Source organism: Phasianus colchicus, chromosome 1 (assembly GCF_987193195.1).
Source record: "Phasianus colchicus chromosome 1, bPhaCol1.hap1.1, whole genome shotgun sequence".
Classification (NCBI taxonomy): Eukaryota; Metazoa; Chordata; class Aves; order Galliformes; family Phasianidae; genus Phasianus; species Phasianus colchicus.
The window spans coordinates 24,000,677-24,016,774 of NC_143436.1; the positions used below are offsets into that span (position 1 = coordinate 24,000,677).

Here is a 16,098-nt window from a genome sequence, read left to right on the forward strand (position 1 = left end):
TATAGCTTCTGGACTCCTGTTCCCAACATTAGTAATGCTACCTGAATGAATGTGATCGAAAACACTTCATAATAAATGATTTTATATACCATGAAGAGAACAAAAATAAAAAATAAATTTCCAAAAAATACTTGAATTGCTGGGAAAAGGCAGAGTAGATACAGCTGAGAATAAAACAACCTATGCCATATCTCTTAACAGTTTTATATTGCTTTTTTTGTATATGCTTGAGATTAAAGTTGGACTTTGTTCAAAAAGCAGTGGAATACGGATGAAGGCCTGTGTCATGGTGAATATCTGTATTGAGTGCTTTGATTTGTTTGCTTATTCAAACCAAGCACATGATCAACATCCAGAGTATACACACATATACCCTTGGTAAAAAAAAAAGTCAATTGCAACTATTCATTAACACATTAGTCGCTCACAGTTTGCTAATTCTGCAGATTTTTTTCTTTTGTGTAATATTTTGGGAGCATAGAAGATGGGCAGTAGGCGTCTCTCCAAGTCATGAACTGAACTCTTGCTGATATGACCCTTTCAGAGGGAGCTTTTTTAAAAGGATCCAGTTTCAGATGTTCTTCTCCCAGTGTTTCCTGTAGAAGCCCTCATAAAGAAGCTTCTTCCTGAATACTGCCCACTCACTTTGAATTCTGAAAGACACAAGGTCATTCTCTGTGATAGGCAGGGGAGGTTCTGTGCAAATAGCCATCTCTGATGTTTCACGAGGAACTGCTGAAAAACAGTATTAAAGTCCATCATGGTAAAAGGCAAACTGTCAAATACTCAAAAAGATTCCTGCATTATCTCAGTGAGATAAGGGGAAAAACAGCTGTCTCTTGGCAGATCAGTGTGTCTTTGTATGTGCATGAACATGTAGTTTTGACATCTTGCACTGTCTAGACACCGCCCTTATTTCATGCACATTCATGACCTCTTTCAAAGGAGACAACAAACTACTAGAGAGTTTGTTTTCCACGTTATAAGTCACTTAATACCCTCCTTTCTTCTTGCCAAGGAGGTTATGGATAACACCTGTCAAATAAATTTTTTTCTCTCCCCACTGCTCCTTTTTGTATTGCAATCTTCCCAAACCAACTGTAAGGTCAAAACAAGGCGTCTTAACTCTAGAAAATGTTAGAGTTTCATTTACTGAGAGAATACCACATGAATGTGCCAGCCATCACCACTGCAAGGGCCCAGCTTAGTAAAGAACTTCATGACCTCTGTGCATCAGATATGTTTATCATCAAACATTAAGACTCATATAATAACTCAATTACAGTAAGGTATCAAAAATTAATATTTAGAAGTAGTATTACAGAAAGATAGTCAGATTACTGTACTCATCACTGCTGAAGACTCAGCTTTTCAGTCATTGGCATCATCTCATTTTCCTTTCTCCAAGCTCCTTCCACCAGCAGGACTGAGGAATGGTGAAGTTAAGAAGCTTTCCCTCAGTCAGAGAGTGGCAGAGGATGCAACAGAATCCTTTCCTCCACACACTGTTGTGCAAGAAATGACGTTCATTTGTATGAGCTGCTCCTTGTTTGTTTTACTGACTGTCCTGAATGAGCTATCAAGCACAGATGAGCACGCTGCCTCTGTACTTTACTATTAGGTGTAATTGTAAATGACTGTACATTGTGTATCCCTGGTATATGTATATTTGTGAGCTTGCCTTTTGGGAGATCTCCTCTGTGTACCTCACAAAATGTTAACAGTAAACATGTCCTGTAGGACTCAGACTCACTGTGATTCAACAAAAGTGAAAGCTAAATGACTGACAGCAGTTGTAGTAATATAGCTTAGCAATAAAGGATATATAGAGATAGTTAAATTTCACTACCTGGACTTCAGCAAAGCCTTTGACATAGTCTCCCACAGTATTCTCCTGCAGAAACTGGCAACCTGTGGCTTGGACAGGTACACTCTTGGCTGGATAAGGAACTGGCTGAAGGGCCAGGCCCAGAGAGTGGTGGTGAATGGAGCTAAATCAGCTAAACTAGTGACAGGTCACAAGTACTGTTCCCCAAGCGTTGGTGCCGGGACCTGTCCTCTTCAATATCTTTACTGATGATCTGGATGAGGGCATTGAGGGCACCCTCAGTAAGTTTGCAGATGACACCAAGTTGGCTGGAAGTGTCGATCTGCCTGGGGGTAGTGAGGCCCTAAAGAGGGATCTGGACAGGCTGGATAGCTGGGCTGAAGCCAATGGGATGAGGTTCAATAAGACCAAATGCCAGGTCCTGCACTTAGGCCACAAAAACCCCAGGCAACGCTACAGGCTTGGGGCAGAGTGGCTGGAAGATGGTGTAGAGGAAATCGACCTGGGGGTATTGATTGATGCTGGGCTGAACATGAGCCAGCAGTGTGCCTGGGTGGCCAAGAAGGCCAATGGCATCCTGTCTTGCATCAGGAACAGTGTTGCCAGCAGGAACAGGGAAGTGATTGTCCCCCTGCACTCAGCTCTGGTGAGGCCGCACCTCGAGTACTGTGTCCAGTTTTGGGCCCCTCACTGCAAGAAAGACATTGAGGCCCTGGAGCGTGTTCAAAGAAGGGCAACAAAGCTGGTGAGGGGTCTGGAGCACAGGCCTTATGAGAAGTGGCTGAAGGAGCTGGGATTGTTCAGCCTGGAGAAGAGGAGGCTCAGGCCAGACTTTATTGCTCTCTATAACTACCTGAAGGGAGGTTGCAGTGAGCTGGGGGTCGGCCTCTTCTCTTGTGTAACTAATGATAGGACTAGAGGGAATGGCTTCAAGCTGTGCCAGGGGAGATTCAGGCTGGATGTTAGGAAATACTACTTTTCCAAAGGAGTGGTCAGGCTGGAATGGGCAGCCCAAGGAGGTGGTGGAGTCACCAACCCCAGAGGTGTTCAAGGAACATTTGGACGTTGTGCTGAGGGACATGGTTTAATGAGTACTACTAGTGATCGGTGGACGGTTGGACTGGATAATCTTGTAAGTCTTTTCCAACCTTGGTGTTTCTGTGATTCTATGATTCTGTGATTCTGTGAAAACTGGAAAAGGGAAAAACCTGGGCACTTCTGGAGCCTCTGACATATGTGTTAGTTGTGAGCGGTGCAAGTTTTAATGGATCACAAAATCAATATTGAGACTATGTTCTCAGTATTCAGTTGAGTTACGAGGTTTTTTCCTCTTCAGATTATGTTTTGTAGGTCTCTGGAAAATGAGGAGCCACCAGAGATTATTTTGTGACAGATGATCACTAGCAGATTTTCTATTTAAATGTGCTGTAGACTACTTCTTTGGCTTCTGCCAAAGAGTTTCCATGGGGGCATTTGCTTTACAGAATGAAGCACTCTGTATTGGTTTCTGGAAGAGAAATACAGAATTGCAGACTAAAGAGTGGGATTTTTTTCCTGGCACTTAATTCCAATTCTCTCTCCTTCCTTCCTTCCCTCTCTCTTTCACTCCTCTCACAGCAGATCTTGTCCCTTGCCCTCTTCTTTTTTTGCCTCATAGTTGGAACTACGTTTGTTTCCCAAACTGTCCAGGCAATGAGCATGACAACATTAAACACCAAGAAATTATTTTCAGCCCAGATAAAGTTTGAGGGCTGCTGTCTCTGTTTTCAACTTAATAATGGGCTTGTGTAAAAGAAGCTAGTAATACTTTTCCAAATGTGTAAGTTGATTTTGTAAAAGCATTTGCAACTTTATTGACCTATTTAGGCTCTCATACAAAACAGAAAGGTTAGTTTTTCTTATAAATCTGATTCTTGTATGCTATTGTGCTGTTTGACACAGACAGGCATACTTACCACAGTACCTCATAGCCCATGTTCTAGAAGACAGTAATCATGTATGTCTTAGTCATATCACAAATTGAAGCTGAATAGAATCAAAAAATCATGCACAAATCAATTTAAATTATATGAAAATGTAGGTAGCATCCCTCCATCACTTTCAAGGAATTTCATATTATTTTATACCAACACCTCTGAGATTGTCATTCTCACCTGGGCTGTAACCATTTCATTGCAGTTGGAGACGAGTTTATGGAGTTCTTCTTCCTTCTCCTGTGAAACAAATATAGATAGTTCTCTAATGTCACTGAAGGTTTCAATATTAGCAATGCAGACGAAATGGGATAAGAAAATCAGACCACGAAACCTCTTTAAATAATGGCTTAATTCTATGGAATCATTATCAGTGAATTGCATACCTTCACAAGATCTAAGTCAAAAGTCATTATTTTTCCCATAAGCACTGTCTGGGTGGATAGTCAGATATGCAAATCACTGGATTTTATAAATACCAAGTTTGTATAGTTGGAGAAATAAGAAGAGTTAAATGAACCAACCAGCCAACCTGTCTTTAACTGAAGACATTCATCAAAAGTGTTCTGATGGAGTCTCCTTTTAAGGAGATATTCAAGATCCATATGGTTGCTTACCTGTGCAACCTACTGTAGGGTACCTGATTAGGCAAGGGGATTGGAATCAATGCTCTCTTGTGGTCCCTTCCAACCCCTACAATTCTGTGATTCTGTGATCTACAAGCTCATCAAAGGTAGGAATCTCAAAGATTAATCAACGTTCAAAGAGAATGAGTTATTTGGGGCGTATGCTTTATTCACCTCTTTCTTCCTTGCAATTATGAATAATTACATACATATCTGACACATATATCACCTTCACTTGCATGTGACTATAGGAGTGGGAGATTATGATTAAGCAATGTTAAAGCATGCACTTTTTTATGGAGGGAATGTGCAGAATGGTATTATTAACTTAACATTGCAGAAAAATAAGTGCAAAGAAGCAAACTGTCAACTGCCCTAGAGAAAGGTCATGGTACTACTAAGTATTTATATACATATAGTAAATGTTCAGCGTGAAGAAAAAAGCAGCCAAGGAGTTGCTCAAAGTAAGTGAGTGGAACAGCTTAGATTAGAACAGAAAGCTGCTAAGGGTTGGTATGCTTTGATATGCAAACCAAAATATTTTGGCAAAAGGGCAAGGGCTTATACATGAATGCAAACAGCTGCATCTTAGAGTTACTGGAGTGGCCAGTAGTAACAACAATAATGTTTAGTACAATCATGGAACTATGTATTTTCAAAATACTAATAAACACTTACCTAACACAGTGGTGAAGTATAATTTTCATTTAGCAGATAAGCAAACAAAGATATAGATAACTCCTTAAAGCTACACACAATTCATTGAGAAACAAAATTGAAACTCAGGAAGTCTTACAGATGCCTTATATAGTGAATTTAGCATTCTCCAAGCAAAGTGTACTCAATGATGTTGCTGCTTGTCAAACTTGGGATTCAGTGGAACGGAACACATCACATGCCTGTGTTTGCATAAACAGTATATATGCCTGTATGCAGTAAAGAATTATGGCATACGTGTGTATAAAATGTCACTAGATGGGAGATAAAGAGCAAAACATTTTTTTCCCCAATTTTTATAATCAATACATTTTATACCACACCTTTTAACTCTCTTTCCCTTCATTCCTTACTCTCTTTTTTATTTAATGCTTACCTTCCTTCTTTCCTCTCTGCCTCCTTCCTTATTAAAGTTTATAATCTCTCACCAAAAGCTCAATGGATTCCATCTTGTATTCTCCCAGCTTTTCAAATAGAGTTAAATCAGGATCTTAGTGCATCCTACTCTTAGACCTGTCTCTTGTCAAATTTGTGCAATTTAGAGCCGCTAAAATTCATCAATCCATTTTGGAAAAACCTTCACCTAAAATTTTATATTTTCTTTATGTTCTTGTTCATAATTGAATAAATTAAATTAGAGTGGTAAACACTCTTAGTTTTGAATTCACCATTTTTCAGGAACAACTTACCTAATTCACTTCACATTTCTTAGAAAAAAGAATTACCTCCAATTATTTTTTTACTCATGGATCTCTGTGCTAGAAGTAGAAGGGAAAAACTGTCATATGTTGTGCATATAGCTGCAGCTCTAATGGCAGAATGTATGACAGTACTTCATGGACAGATGATGGACCTTACTGTCAAGTGATGTAAGTTCCCCTACATCTATTGAGGAGTTATGTTTCATGGTATTCACTGGTGTTTTTCCAAATTACATAGTTACAGAAACTATCTTTAGTATATTGTATAATAGCTGTCTTACCATTCTGAAAGATCTGTATGTGTCTCCTTGGTCATGAACTGGAATTGTTCAAGCAAACTGGAAAGCAACCAATGTACAGTCAGGACTGAACCAAGTCGTCTCATTGGGTCTACCATGTGATAAAGGTCACGCAGTAAAGTTTGGATCTTGGGTGAAGCAGAAGGGTAAAGCTGAGAAGAGATATGGTGATTAGGGACTACGTTATAATATTTGTAAATTGCATAGAAGTGAGAAAATATCAGAAGACAGTGTATGTAGCATACAAATATATTAATATAAATTCTCTTTCACACAACCATAAAAAATGATTGTCTTGCCCATCCCTGCAAATCAGTCCTGCTTGTTGTACTGACATGGAAGTCTACTTCCCTTTCCACTCGGAGCCTCTAACTTGACTTCCAGATCTAGATAACTAATAACTAATTCCCTTTTTAAAAGTCTCATCAATCTCCAGCCCTAATACTTAATCAGGAAGCCTAGAAGAAATCCTGGAAATCCTGATGCCATGAACATTTTCTGAACAATACATTCAGGTTTTGGTGATTCATTTCCCCAGTCCTCCATCTGAACACCAGAAATTTTCTCTCATTAACTATAATGCCTATTCATGGACACTGGCTGCTATTCCTCCATCTCTATTATTCTCCAAAAAAAACCTCACTATAATTTTGAAGAAGACATATCACACGTTCTGCCTATGTTTTTCATCCACTTTTTTGTATCTGTCTTTTCTTTGATAATGATCTTAGTGTTGAACAGCCTCCAGTTTTTCCATTCACACATCCTTTGCTTCACTTGCATTCTATTTTCTTACCACTGTAGGAGACTTTTACATATTTTTTTTTTGTTCTCCTTTTTTTCTATTTTCTGGTTTATTTTTCTGCTTTTTTCTGTCCTTAACTCAAAATTCTGTGTTTCATTTCATTCTCTCTTTAATTATAAATTCCAAAAATCTAAAATAAAATCAGTATAACTTCTATCTCTGTTTCCCTATCCATTCAGTCTGACACATGCAGTGACAGCAGAGAATGGTAATCCAGGACTAATATTAGCAGGTTTACATAAAATACAAAACAGAATAGTTTATTTTACCAGCTCAAATTGTCCAAGATTCTTCACCTCTTTAACAAATGTCATCATTGAATTTATCTCCTCTAAAGACAAACATTGACCATCTTCTTTGAGGAAGATTCCATCCTATGGAGGCAAGGACAACACATTCTGGTGAAATCACATGGAAAGCAATGTTCTTTCATTAGGCCCCAATCATTTTTCCCCAGCAAAGAGGCAATAAGCTACCTTTCTCACAGTTGATCCATATATTTTTTGTAAAGCTTCTATGAAACTGGAACTTGAGGACTTATTAGACAATAGAAATTTAAAAGTATCTTCAAAAATAGCTTCTTTGAAAGTTTGGTCCTGAAGATTTGATTTCTCCTCATCTTGAAAGTCAAAATTTTTATGCACCTGTTAGAGAACAGTGTAAGAATTTACATTGTGTACATCAAGGCCTGTCTTCCCATTACCACACATTACTAAGCTGGAATTCTTTATTAAGAAAGAGAAGCTGTAAGAGCACTAATAAAACAGACAGGATTATAATATAAAAAATGTACCACATTTTCTGTAAGAACTTCATGCCACAATGTTTGCTGACCTCTAGTGGAAATAGTATAGAATCTCATGCTAATATGAAACTGCTCTTTTCCACCTCGTTTGAAATTTGATTAAAAAAAATGTCAGCTGATACGTTAACACAACTCTTACAAAACTCAGGTATTCAAGTTGATATTAATGACATAATCCTTACAGTATATAAATACAACCAACACAGTCATAAAAATATGAATAAATTATTATTTAGTACAAACACAGATATAACCAAGCGGTATGTGGGGTATGTGCATACTTCAGTTTCTAGGGAATACAATTCAAAATAAAATTTCAATCGATGCAAAGAAAGTATCAACTGTTAATTTTTAGAGTAACTTGTGTATTATCTCATTGGAAACTATTCAGCAGTTCTGATTTACTGCACATTTATGGATTGTGACTGATGGTTAAGGCTACTGTAGAAGCTGGTAAACATTACACTTCATGATTTTAAGCACTCCAGGTAGAATTTATTTACAGGTTTATAGGGTCTTATCTTTGCATTACTGTTACTAGAAAACTGCAGAGATTTTAACAGGAGATGAATTTAAAAATGGTCTCCTTTAATTTCACAGGATATATTTGCTTTCTGTTTGTATATCATATACATATGAAGAAAGATTTTATATGTCCAGTTATATACATAAATGTATGTATGTATAAATGTAGTGGAAAAAAAGCTGTAAAGCAGTAAATTTTTTGTTCTGGCTGGGCTGTTATTTCATACCAAAATTGGTACAAAATTGTCAGAAGAAGTTTATGATAATAGTCATCTTTTTTCAGGTTTTGAGGGCCTTGAGGACTGCTTAGGAAGAGGGCAGTGCAGTGGAAGAAGGCAGCACAGTGAAGGTGAAAGCAGAAATGAACTGAACAATTATGGTACAGCTCATGGAGAATGTTAACCTGTATTAAAAGCTATTAATGGCTTCTAACTTTCTCCCTTAGTGTTTTCCTTTCTGGTGCACTTAATACCTAACTTCACTTGAATGCAGTGCTTACTATGCATTTTGTTCAGCTGATATTCATTTGTGATGATAGTGCTGTAACACTAAAAAGTTTATATTCTTAAATGGTGTGGTGAACTTCATCACAGGAAATCTGTCCCTCACCAATTGCTTTCTCCCATAGCTACTTCTAGGCAAAAACATTATTAAAGCATTTGGACATTTCTTGGAGATTTGAGAGCAATCGTCACAGAGGTTTTTTTGCTGTGTTCTGTTTGTTGTAATTTTCTGGGGTCAGTAAAACCCTTCTTCTTTTCTTCAACAAGCTTGCAAACTCTAGGGAACTCCAGGAAAGAAAAAACATAATGTCATGGTTGTATGATTCTTGGTTATCAGTATTCCACATCATAACATCATGTAGTGCACTGAGGTTAAAGAGTTAATGCTGCAAATCTGGGTACCTGTATTGGAAGAGAACAACTACATTCCCCAGAAGACTGTTTGCTGTTCTGTTATCGTTTCTGCTCAGGGTAAACAGATATACGGCCTGGGTAGGTCACCTGATGTGCTCTTTTCCCTTTTTTAGCTCTCCTCCCTGCTGCTCGTCCCAACCACACACATTGCCTCAGCATTAGTTTAAGACCATTCAGTTTTTGGATGCTCTTTCTCTCATCATATTTGATTTATTAGCTTAAATTCTAATTACATTGTAATATAGTGTGTTATCTTGCATTTTGATACCATATTTTGTAAATTAGTTTGTTTCTCCTCAGATCATTGCCACTGTTTTTAATTATTTGGGATCCCTTGTTTCCCTGTTCTGGAGGCATGGATGCGTGGATCCCTCCACCCCACTAGTCATGGAACCGAGCTGAACCAGCTCATAAAACACTGACAACAACAAAAGAAACATTCAGTGTTGTTTGCTCACCTGAAGAACTATGGGGTGTATGGAGGTGCTGAACCCAATGTCAAAGGTCAGCATTTGAAAACATTGGCTGCATCTGAAATAGAATACAACAGAAAACAGATTCAGTGAGGACAGATATTGTAAAATACATGCTACAATGACAGAACATAAACATATTTGTCCAGACAAAGCATATGAAACAGACTAAAAATTTCTAAGAAGAGTCCACAACTCTAACCAAAGATAGAGTCACGTTCTGAAGAAAATGATATACTAAAGGATATCTGTATGGCCGACTTTTAAACTAGTGTGGGAAGAGAACTACACTGGAGGACAAAATGCTTTTTGATGAGAACGAGGTCCCACAAAAGCTTTGGAGACGTGGACTTTAAGAGATGTCTATCAGGTAGAACTATCCAGGCTCACTGAACCTAGCTGCACCTGGGGGGATGTTTTAAGGCATGGGCCAAGAACCCCAAGAAAATTTTAGGCTACACTTACAAAGGATATCTATTCCATGGGTAAACAAATACTCAGTTTGGACCATTATTAAAATAGTTTTATTCATTTTATATTCATTCCCTTCTGTCTTTCCACTACCCTCACAATGTGTTATTCCTGAAAAATAATGAGCTTCATATTACTGTTACTGAAACACCAAGGTTCTCAAATATATGAGGGCTGCTCTGAAAGAAATACTTCCCATTTCATTTTGTTGCGCCATGACATCGGAGGATTTTGGTGCTATGGCAGAAGAGGTTGAACCTTCCCACCAATATTCTATTATGTTCTGCTGCCATGTGACAGATGGCAGAAGAGGGGCAGCCTTACAAATGGTATCTGACATGGAAGTGCAGATGAAGCAAAGGTGTTATTGAATTCTTTCACGCAGGAAAAATTGCACCTATTTCTTGATTCATGTTGAATGTTTGTAGAGACCAGCAGAGTGAAGCAGTGGGTGGTGCATTTCAGCAGTGATGACTGAGACGGTGGGATGATTCCACTGGTACAGTCTTTTCAAGCACAGCATGCAAGCTCTTGTTCACTGCTGGTGAAAATGCACAGCTACTGAGGTGAATATGCTGGAAAATAGTGTTCTGTAGCTGATAATGTGCTATGTTAAATATTGTTATTGTGCTTTTCGTTGTAATTTCAATAGAAATAAATAGGAGGCATTACTTTTGGACCAACGTAAGTATTTTTAAAGCATGCAAACATAATAAATAGTAACTTATTTACTATATACCACAAAAAAATTTACAGATGTTACACAACATGTGGAGAACAAATATTAATTACTGAACTTATTAAGTAATAAATGCTGATATATGCATAAAAACTATAACAATCTAGTGGAAGTGATTGCAATGACTTAGCACTCACATAAAAATGTTGCTGCCTGGATACATTTCATAACATGCATTTTGTGAAGTATTCTGCTGTGTTTGTTGTTCACGTTCTCTGCCTTGACCAATTCAGAACAGCCAGTGCTACTCTAACTTTAAACATTTGAATCGTGTCAGAGCGCTCACTTACAGGAAATACAGCATTATACAAATGATGACTAGCCCAATTGTGAGCAATCTCTGCTCATTTTTGCTGCATGGGAAAATTCATCAGGACACATCATTTTGTCCTTGGTATTTACCACAACCTCTTTACAAACCAGAAACACTGTGGATATAGAAGATTTTCTTCCCTAGGTACAACGTATCTTTACTTTATTCTATCAAGAATTATGAAATATAAGGGATTTTGTTATTTCAGGAGTCATGTGTCCTCTACAATTTTTATTCTGTTCTAAGAAGCTATTTTAACAACATAACAATGAACACTGCAAGTTACTTACTGATTGATAGAGCCTGGTCCTGAGGCAGATGATTCACTGAGGACCTCAGTTATAAGTAGAAGTTTGCTTATAGCTTCTTTCATGTTGTTAAAGGCTTGCTGGGGAGAACTGCTTTTGAAGAACATCTCAAAAAACCTTTGCAGCTGTGAAAAAGATTACATGTATTTGTGAACATTTACCAGTTTAACTAAACCAGTGCTTAAGGTCATAAATTATACGGCTGGTAGAAGTCAAAACTGCATTACAATGTCAATTTCAATTGTAATTCATTTGCACAGTAAAGAATGGCATGAAAAGCACCACACAGCACACTAGCAAAGAAGGAGCTTTAGTTTACAAATATTAGAAACAGACTTTAAAGCAATGCATTTAAAAATTATTGCTCACAGTATAAGCTTACTTTGAGAAAACCCTTTACTATCAATTTGTTTCAGGCAAAAGAAATCTAACACTTATTGCTCCAGCAGTAGGCAGTAGCACAAGCATAGGAAAAGCCTTTTCTGTTGTTAACATACTATGCCAAGGGCTATCCACTTGACCTTGACTATTAATTTTTACTCCAGGTTAACAAATTCTAAACAGAACCAGTCATCACAACCACTGCAGCCATCACAGACTATATTTTGGCTAGACTCTTGCAGATACTGAGGATTTTAGCTATGTGAATCCTTCCAGGGACATATTCACTGTCCTGAATAACACTATTATCTCAACTGCTTTAATCACTCATGAAAATTCATCCTCCTTATCACTTCAGGTAGAAATCTAGGGAAAGAAAACTAGAACAATATAGTATACCAGTGAAGAATGGGACACAGGCAGATTTTGTTGCATCAGAGATCTTGGTGCTAAGAAAGGATCTGTCTTTGAATCATGTTTTCAATTATTCAATTAATTCAATTATTCAATTAATTAAAAAAAAATAACTATGTCAAACTGTCAGATAATTTAGTAGTAATTAGTATAAAGCAGATATATTTATATTGTATAAAAGTACTGTTTTCAGATATAAAGCACATAGAGTACACATGGAACATGTTTTCTACAAATATTCAGAAAATACAAATTTCTGAATGTTTCCAGGAATTTGTCTACTAAATTGAATTAGAAATGCCATTATGTGTTTTCTACTATCACCTACTTATACATGTCCCAGTGGCTTCTGTAGGCAACCCCACTGGAGACTCATGTGGCTGGCATGTCCTGCAGATAGATTTACAAAGATGGCCTTTATTAGAAGTCTGTAGCAAGGTTTAATGTGATATTTTGGATCTACAGCATGAGCACAGAATCAGAGAACTACAGGATGACCAAGGTTAGAAGGCACCACTGGCACCAGAAGGAACCATCTGGTTCAACCTCTTCTCAAGCATGGACACCCAGAGCAGGTGCTCAGGACTACATCCAGGTGGTTTCTGAAAATCTCTATGGAGGGAGCTCCACAGTCTCTCTCAGGAACCTGTGCTAGTGTTCCATCATCTATGCAACACACAAGTGCTTCCTGATAATTGGATTGAACCTCCTGTGTTTCAGTTTGTGCTCCCTGCCTCTTCTTCTGGTACTGGGCACCACTGAGAAGAGCCTGGCTCTGTTTTCTTTGCACCATCTCCTCAGGTTTTCATAGATGTTGATGAGATCCCCCTCAAGTGTCCTCTTCTCCAGGCTCAATGGTCCCAGCTCTCCCAGCCTCTCCTCTCAGGAGAGATGTTCCATTCTTTTCATTGCCCTGATGGCTCTTTGGACTCTTTCCAATATGTCCATGTCTCACTTGTACTGGGGGCCCAGAACTGAATACAGTACTCCAGCTGTGGCCTTACAGTACTGAGCAGAGGAGAACGTCCTCCTTCAGAAACTTGATGGCAATACTACTACTAATGCAATCCAGGACACTCCTAAGCTCTTTTTGTAGAAAGTGCACTTGCAAACTCATGATCATCTTGGCGTGCATTAGGACCATCAGGTTTTTTTCTGCCAAGCTGCTTTCCAGCTGGGGGAATCCCACCCCATACTGGTGCTTGGGGTTGTTCATCCTCAGATGCAGGACTCTGCATTTCTCTTTGTTGAACTGCATGAGATTCCTGTTAGCCCATTTCTTCAGATTGTCAAGGTCCCTCTGGATGGCACCATGGCCCTCTGGCAAATAAGCCATTCCTCCCACTTTTCTATCACCTGCGAACATGTTGAGAGTGCACTCCACCCCATCATCCAGACCATTAACAAAGATGTGGAACAGACTGGACCTAGCACCGTCCCCTGGGTACACCACTAATTACTGGTGATGCATTATGATGAATTCACTATGCTAACACCAGATCTCTTTACAACATAATTCTACGCACTCTTGTCCACAGAATTTTCTAGATAGTGCTGTAGCCTCCCCATGTGAGCAGAAATACTGCCAAGGAACGCTCGTTTGTGTTGGCATGAATGATTAACTTACAGTTTCTTCAGGCAGCATATTGCAATTAAATGTAATCAGCATTTTCCACTTTTCTTTTTAAAAAACGCTGTATCATTGCCTACAGCCAGGTATGAAAAACACTTAAGTATGGAGCTAATACTGACCCTTCTTTGCTCTTTGTTCTCTTCAATGCCAGTAGCTCAGTCCCGTTGTGCTGGTAAATAACTAGAAGGTAGAAAGTTGGTTTGGCTGTCTACCTGTTCTTATCACATCTGGTTTTATTCTAACAAGCTTGCAGGTATTGCAAAATCAAAGAAATTTGCTCCGTGATCTGGGTGGAAGGTTTTGCAGTGCTTGGGACTCTCCATTCTACTTCTGAGAAGGTTGTTTGAAATGCCAGTAGGAAATGAATATCAACAATATATATTACTAAAATTTCAAAATTAAACTTCTGACTGCCAGAATTTATAAATAAAGGTTGTATATAACCTCAGCTCTGCCATTTGGATATTTGCATCATGTTGCAATCTTGAATTACATTACACTGTATTTTTATGTCATAGAGTTTCCATGTGTACTGCAGTTCCATGAATCTCTAGGGCAAAAGAGCCCCAGAACCAAAATGTAGAAAGAGATTATGCAAGTCTCCAGGTTGCGCTACATTTCAAGGCAAGCAGGAGTACTTGCTTTCCAAAGTCCAAGATCACTCAGCTTTGTTTCTCCTATAGAGTGATACAAAGATTCAGAACGAGAAGCTGAATAGTTTTCACATCAGTTCTGATTCAGATTCATCTCTGATTGAAACTGTCCCAGTTTTGGTGAAGCCCAACAGCAATTTATTAATCAGTTTATATGAAATAAGAAACTAAGAATGAAGATTAACCTCAGTAGGATGAGACAACAAGGTGGTTCATCAGCTTACATCTATCTCCAACGTCTCTGCCAGATCCTGCACGTCATTCACATTGCTGCTAGATTAGCTTTTGCCTCTTCTTTGGTTTCCTATGTCTGTACTGGGTTTCGAGAGGCTAAGTAAGAAGCTGTCTTGCTTTGCTGCAGAGGGTGTCCCTATCAGGAGCTACAGAATTTTATAAGGAGAGGTAGAGGGCAATTACAGGAAAAAACAGCAAGAGGGACAGAAAAAGCCCATTAGGCCATTTGCTCATCTCCACCAATTGGTTCCTAAATACTGCAACACAAAGGATATGCAACACATGTATTTTGAGCCAGAACTGCTGAAAGGCAGGCTGATATGCACTGTTTGCACTCACAGCATGCTGCTGGCTAAAGCAGCAAACTGCTTCCAACACAACAGACCTTGAAATAAAACTGGCTTCACCAAGGAACTGCATTTTAGTTACAGTCCTCCTTGGGCAGATTAGAAAGAAAACAACTGTGCTCAACGGGTCCTCATTATAGGATATCGGGTTTTAGGACAATGTTTATTCTAAGTCAATGACTGAAAATAAATATTTAGACAGCTTGGTTCAGGACCAACAAAGACACCAGAAAAATGCTTCAGGTTCAATTCCAGTTCATGAAAAAATCCTGTTCAAACCAGTTCAGGTTACATTTGACTCTTATGGATTCTACAGAGTTCTCAACACCTAATAGGGAAAATGTAGAATATATGGACTGGGGATAAGAAATGTGAATACCTACAGCTACTTTGAGTTTTTCTAAGTGTTTCCAACACTTAGTTCTGTTCAACTGCAGAACGCTGAAGTCACTAAGCTGAAGGTTACTACAGATGATGACTACTGAGGCACGTTCTCCCACCTTCAGAAGAAACAGACCACCTGCCCAGCAGGGTTCAACCTCATTATTGACTGAGGTTGATTAAAAGCAGCACAGAATAGCAAAAGAGGACAGAATGGAAGAAAACTTGTGACAATCACAGGAATTTAGTCTCTAAGAAAGCTGACCTTTTGCTGGCAGATTTTTGAGTAGAGGAATAGGGATTAAATTTTAGTGGGCTGTAAAACTTAACGTACACATGGACATACACATTGTACAATGACACCTTTGTGTGCAGAACTGCAAGAGTTCTCAGGAGCTTGGAAATGTTCATCCATGTGCTAGATGCATATAGTCAGGGGTATATTCCACATATTTACATAATACCTTTCAGAGAATGTGTAAATCTAGTTAAAGTACGGGGATTGAAACATATTTTCTCCAAAGGCAGTCTGAACTAGGAATGTAATTAAGATGA

At 38.5% G+C, this 16,098-nt stretch overlaps 1 protein-coding gene across 6 annotated transcripts in view; it reads right to left on the minus strand.

Moving 5' to 3' along the window:
• Positions 1-16,098, minus strand: part of CPED1 (cadherin like and PC-esterase domain containing 1) — a 143,611-nt gene that overhangs the window by 72,185 nt on the left and 55,328 nt on the right. For all 6 annotated transcript variants that reach the window (XM_090137062.1, XM_090137064.1, XM_090137075.1 and 3 more), the window contains 6 exons: positions 11,483-11,625; positions 9,655-9,727; positions 7,426-7,593; positions 7,219-7,323; positions 6,127-6,296; positions 3,982-4,041 (listed from right to left, as the gene is read on the minus strand). In XM_090137062.1, the coding sequence (XP_089993188.1) occupies positions 3,982-4,041; positions 6,127-6,296; positions 7,219-7,323; positions 7,426-7,593; positions 9,655-9,727; positions 11,483-11,625 (719 nt within the window). The remainder of the gene's footprint in view (positions 1-3,981; positions 4,042-6,126; positions 6,297-7,218; positions 7,324-7,425; positions 7,594-9,654; positions 9,728-11,482; positions 11,626-16,098) is intronic.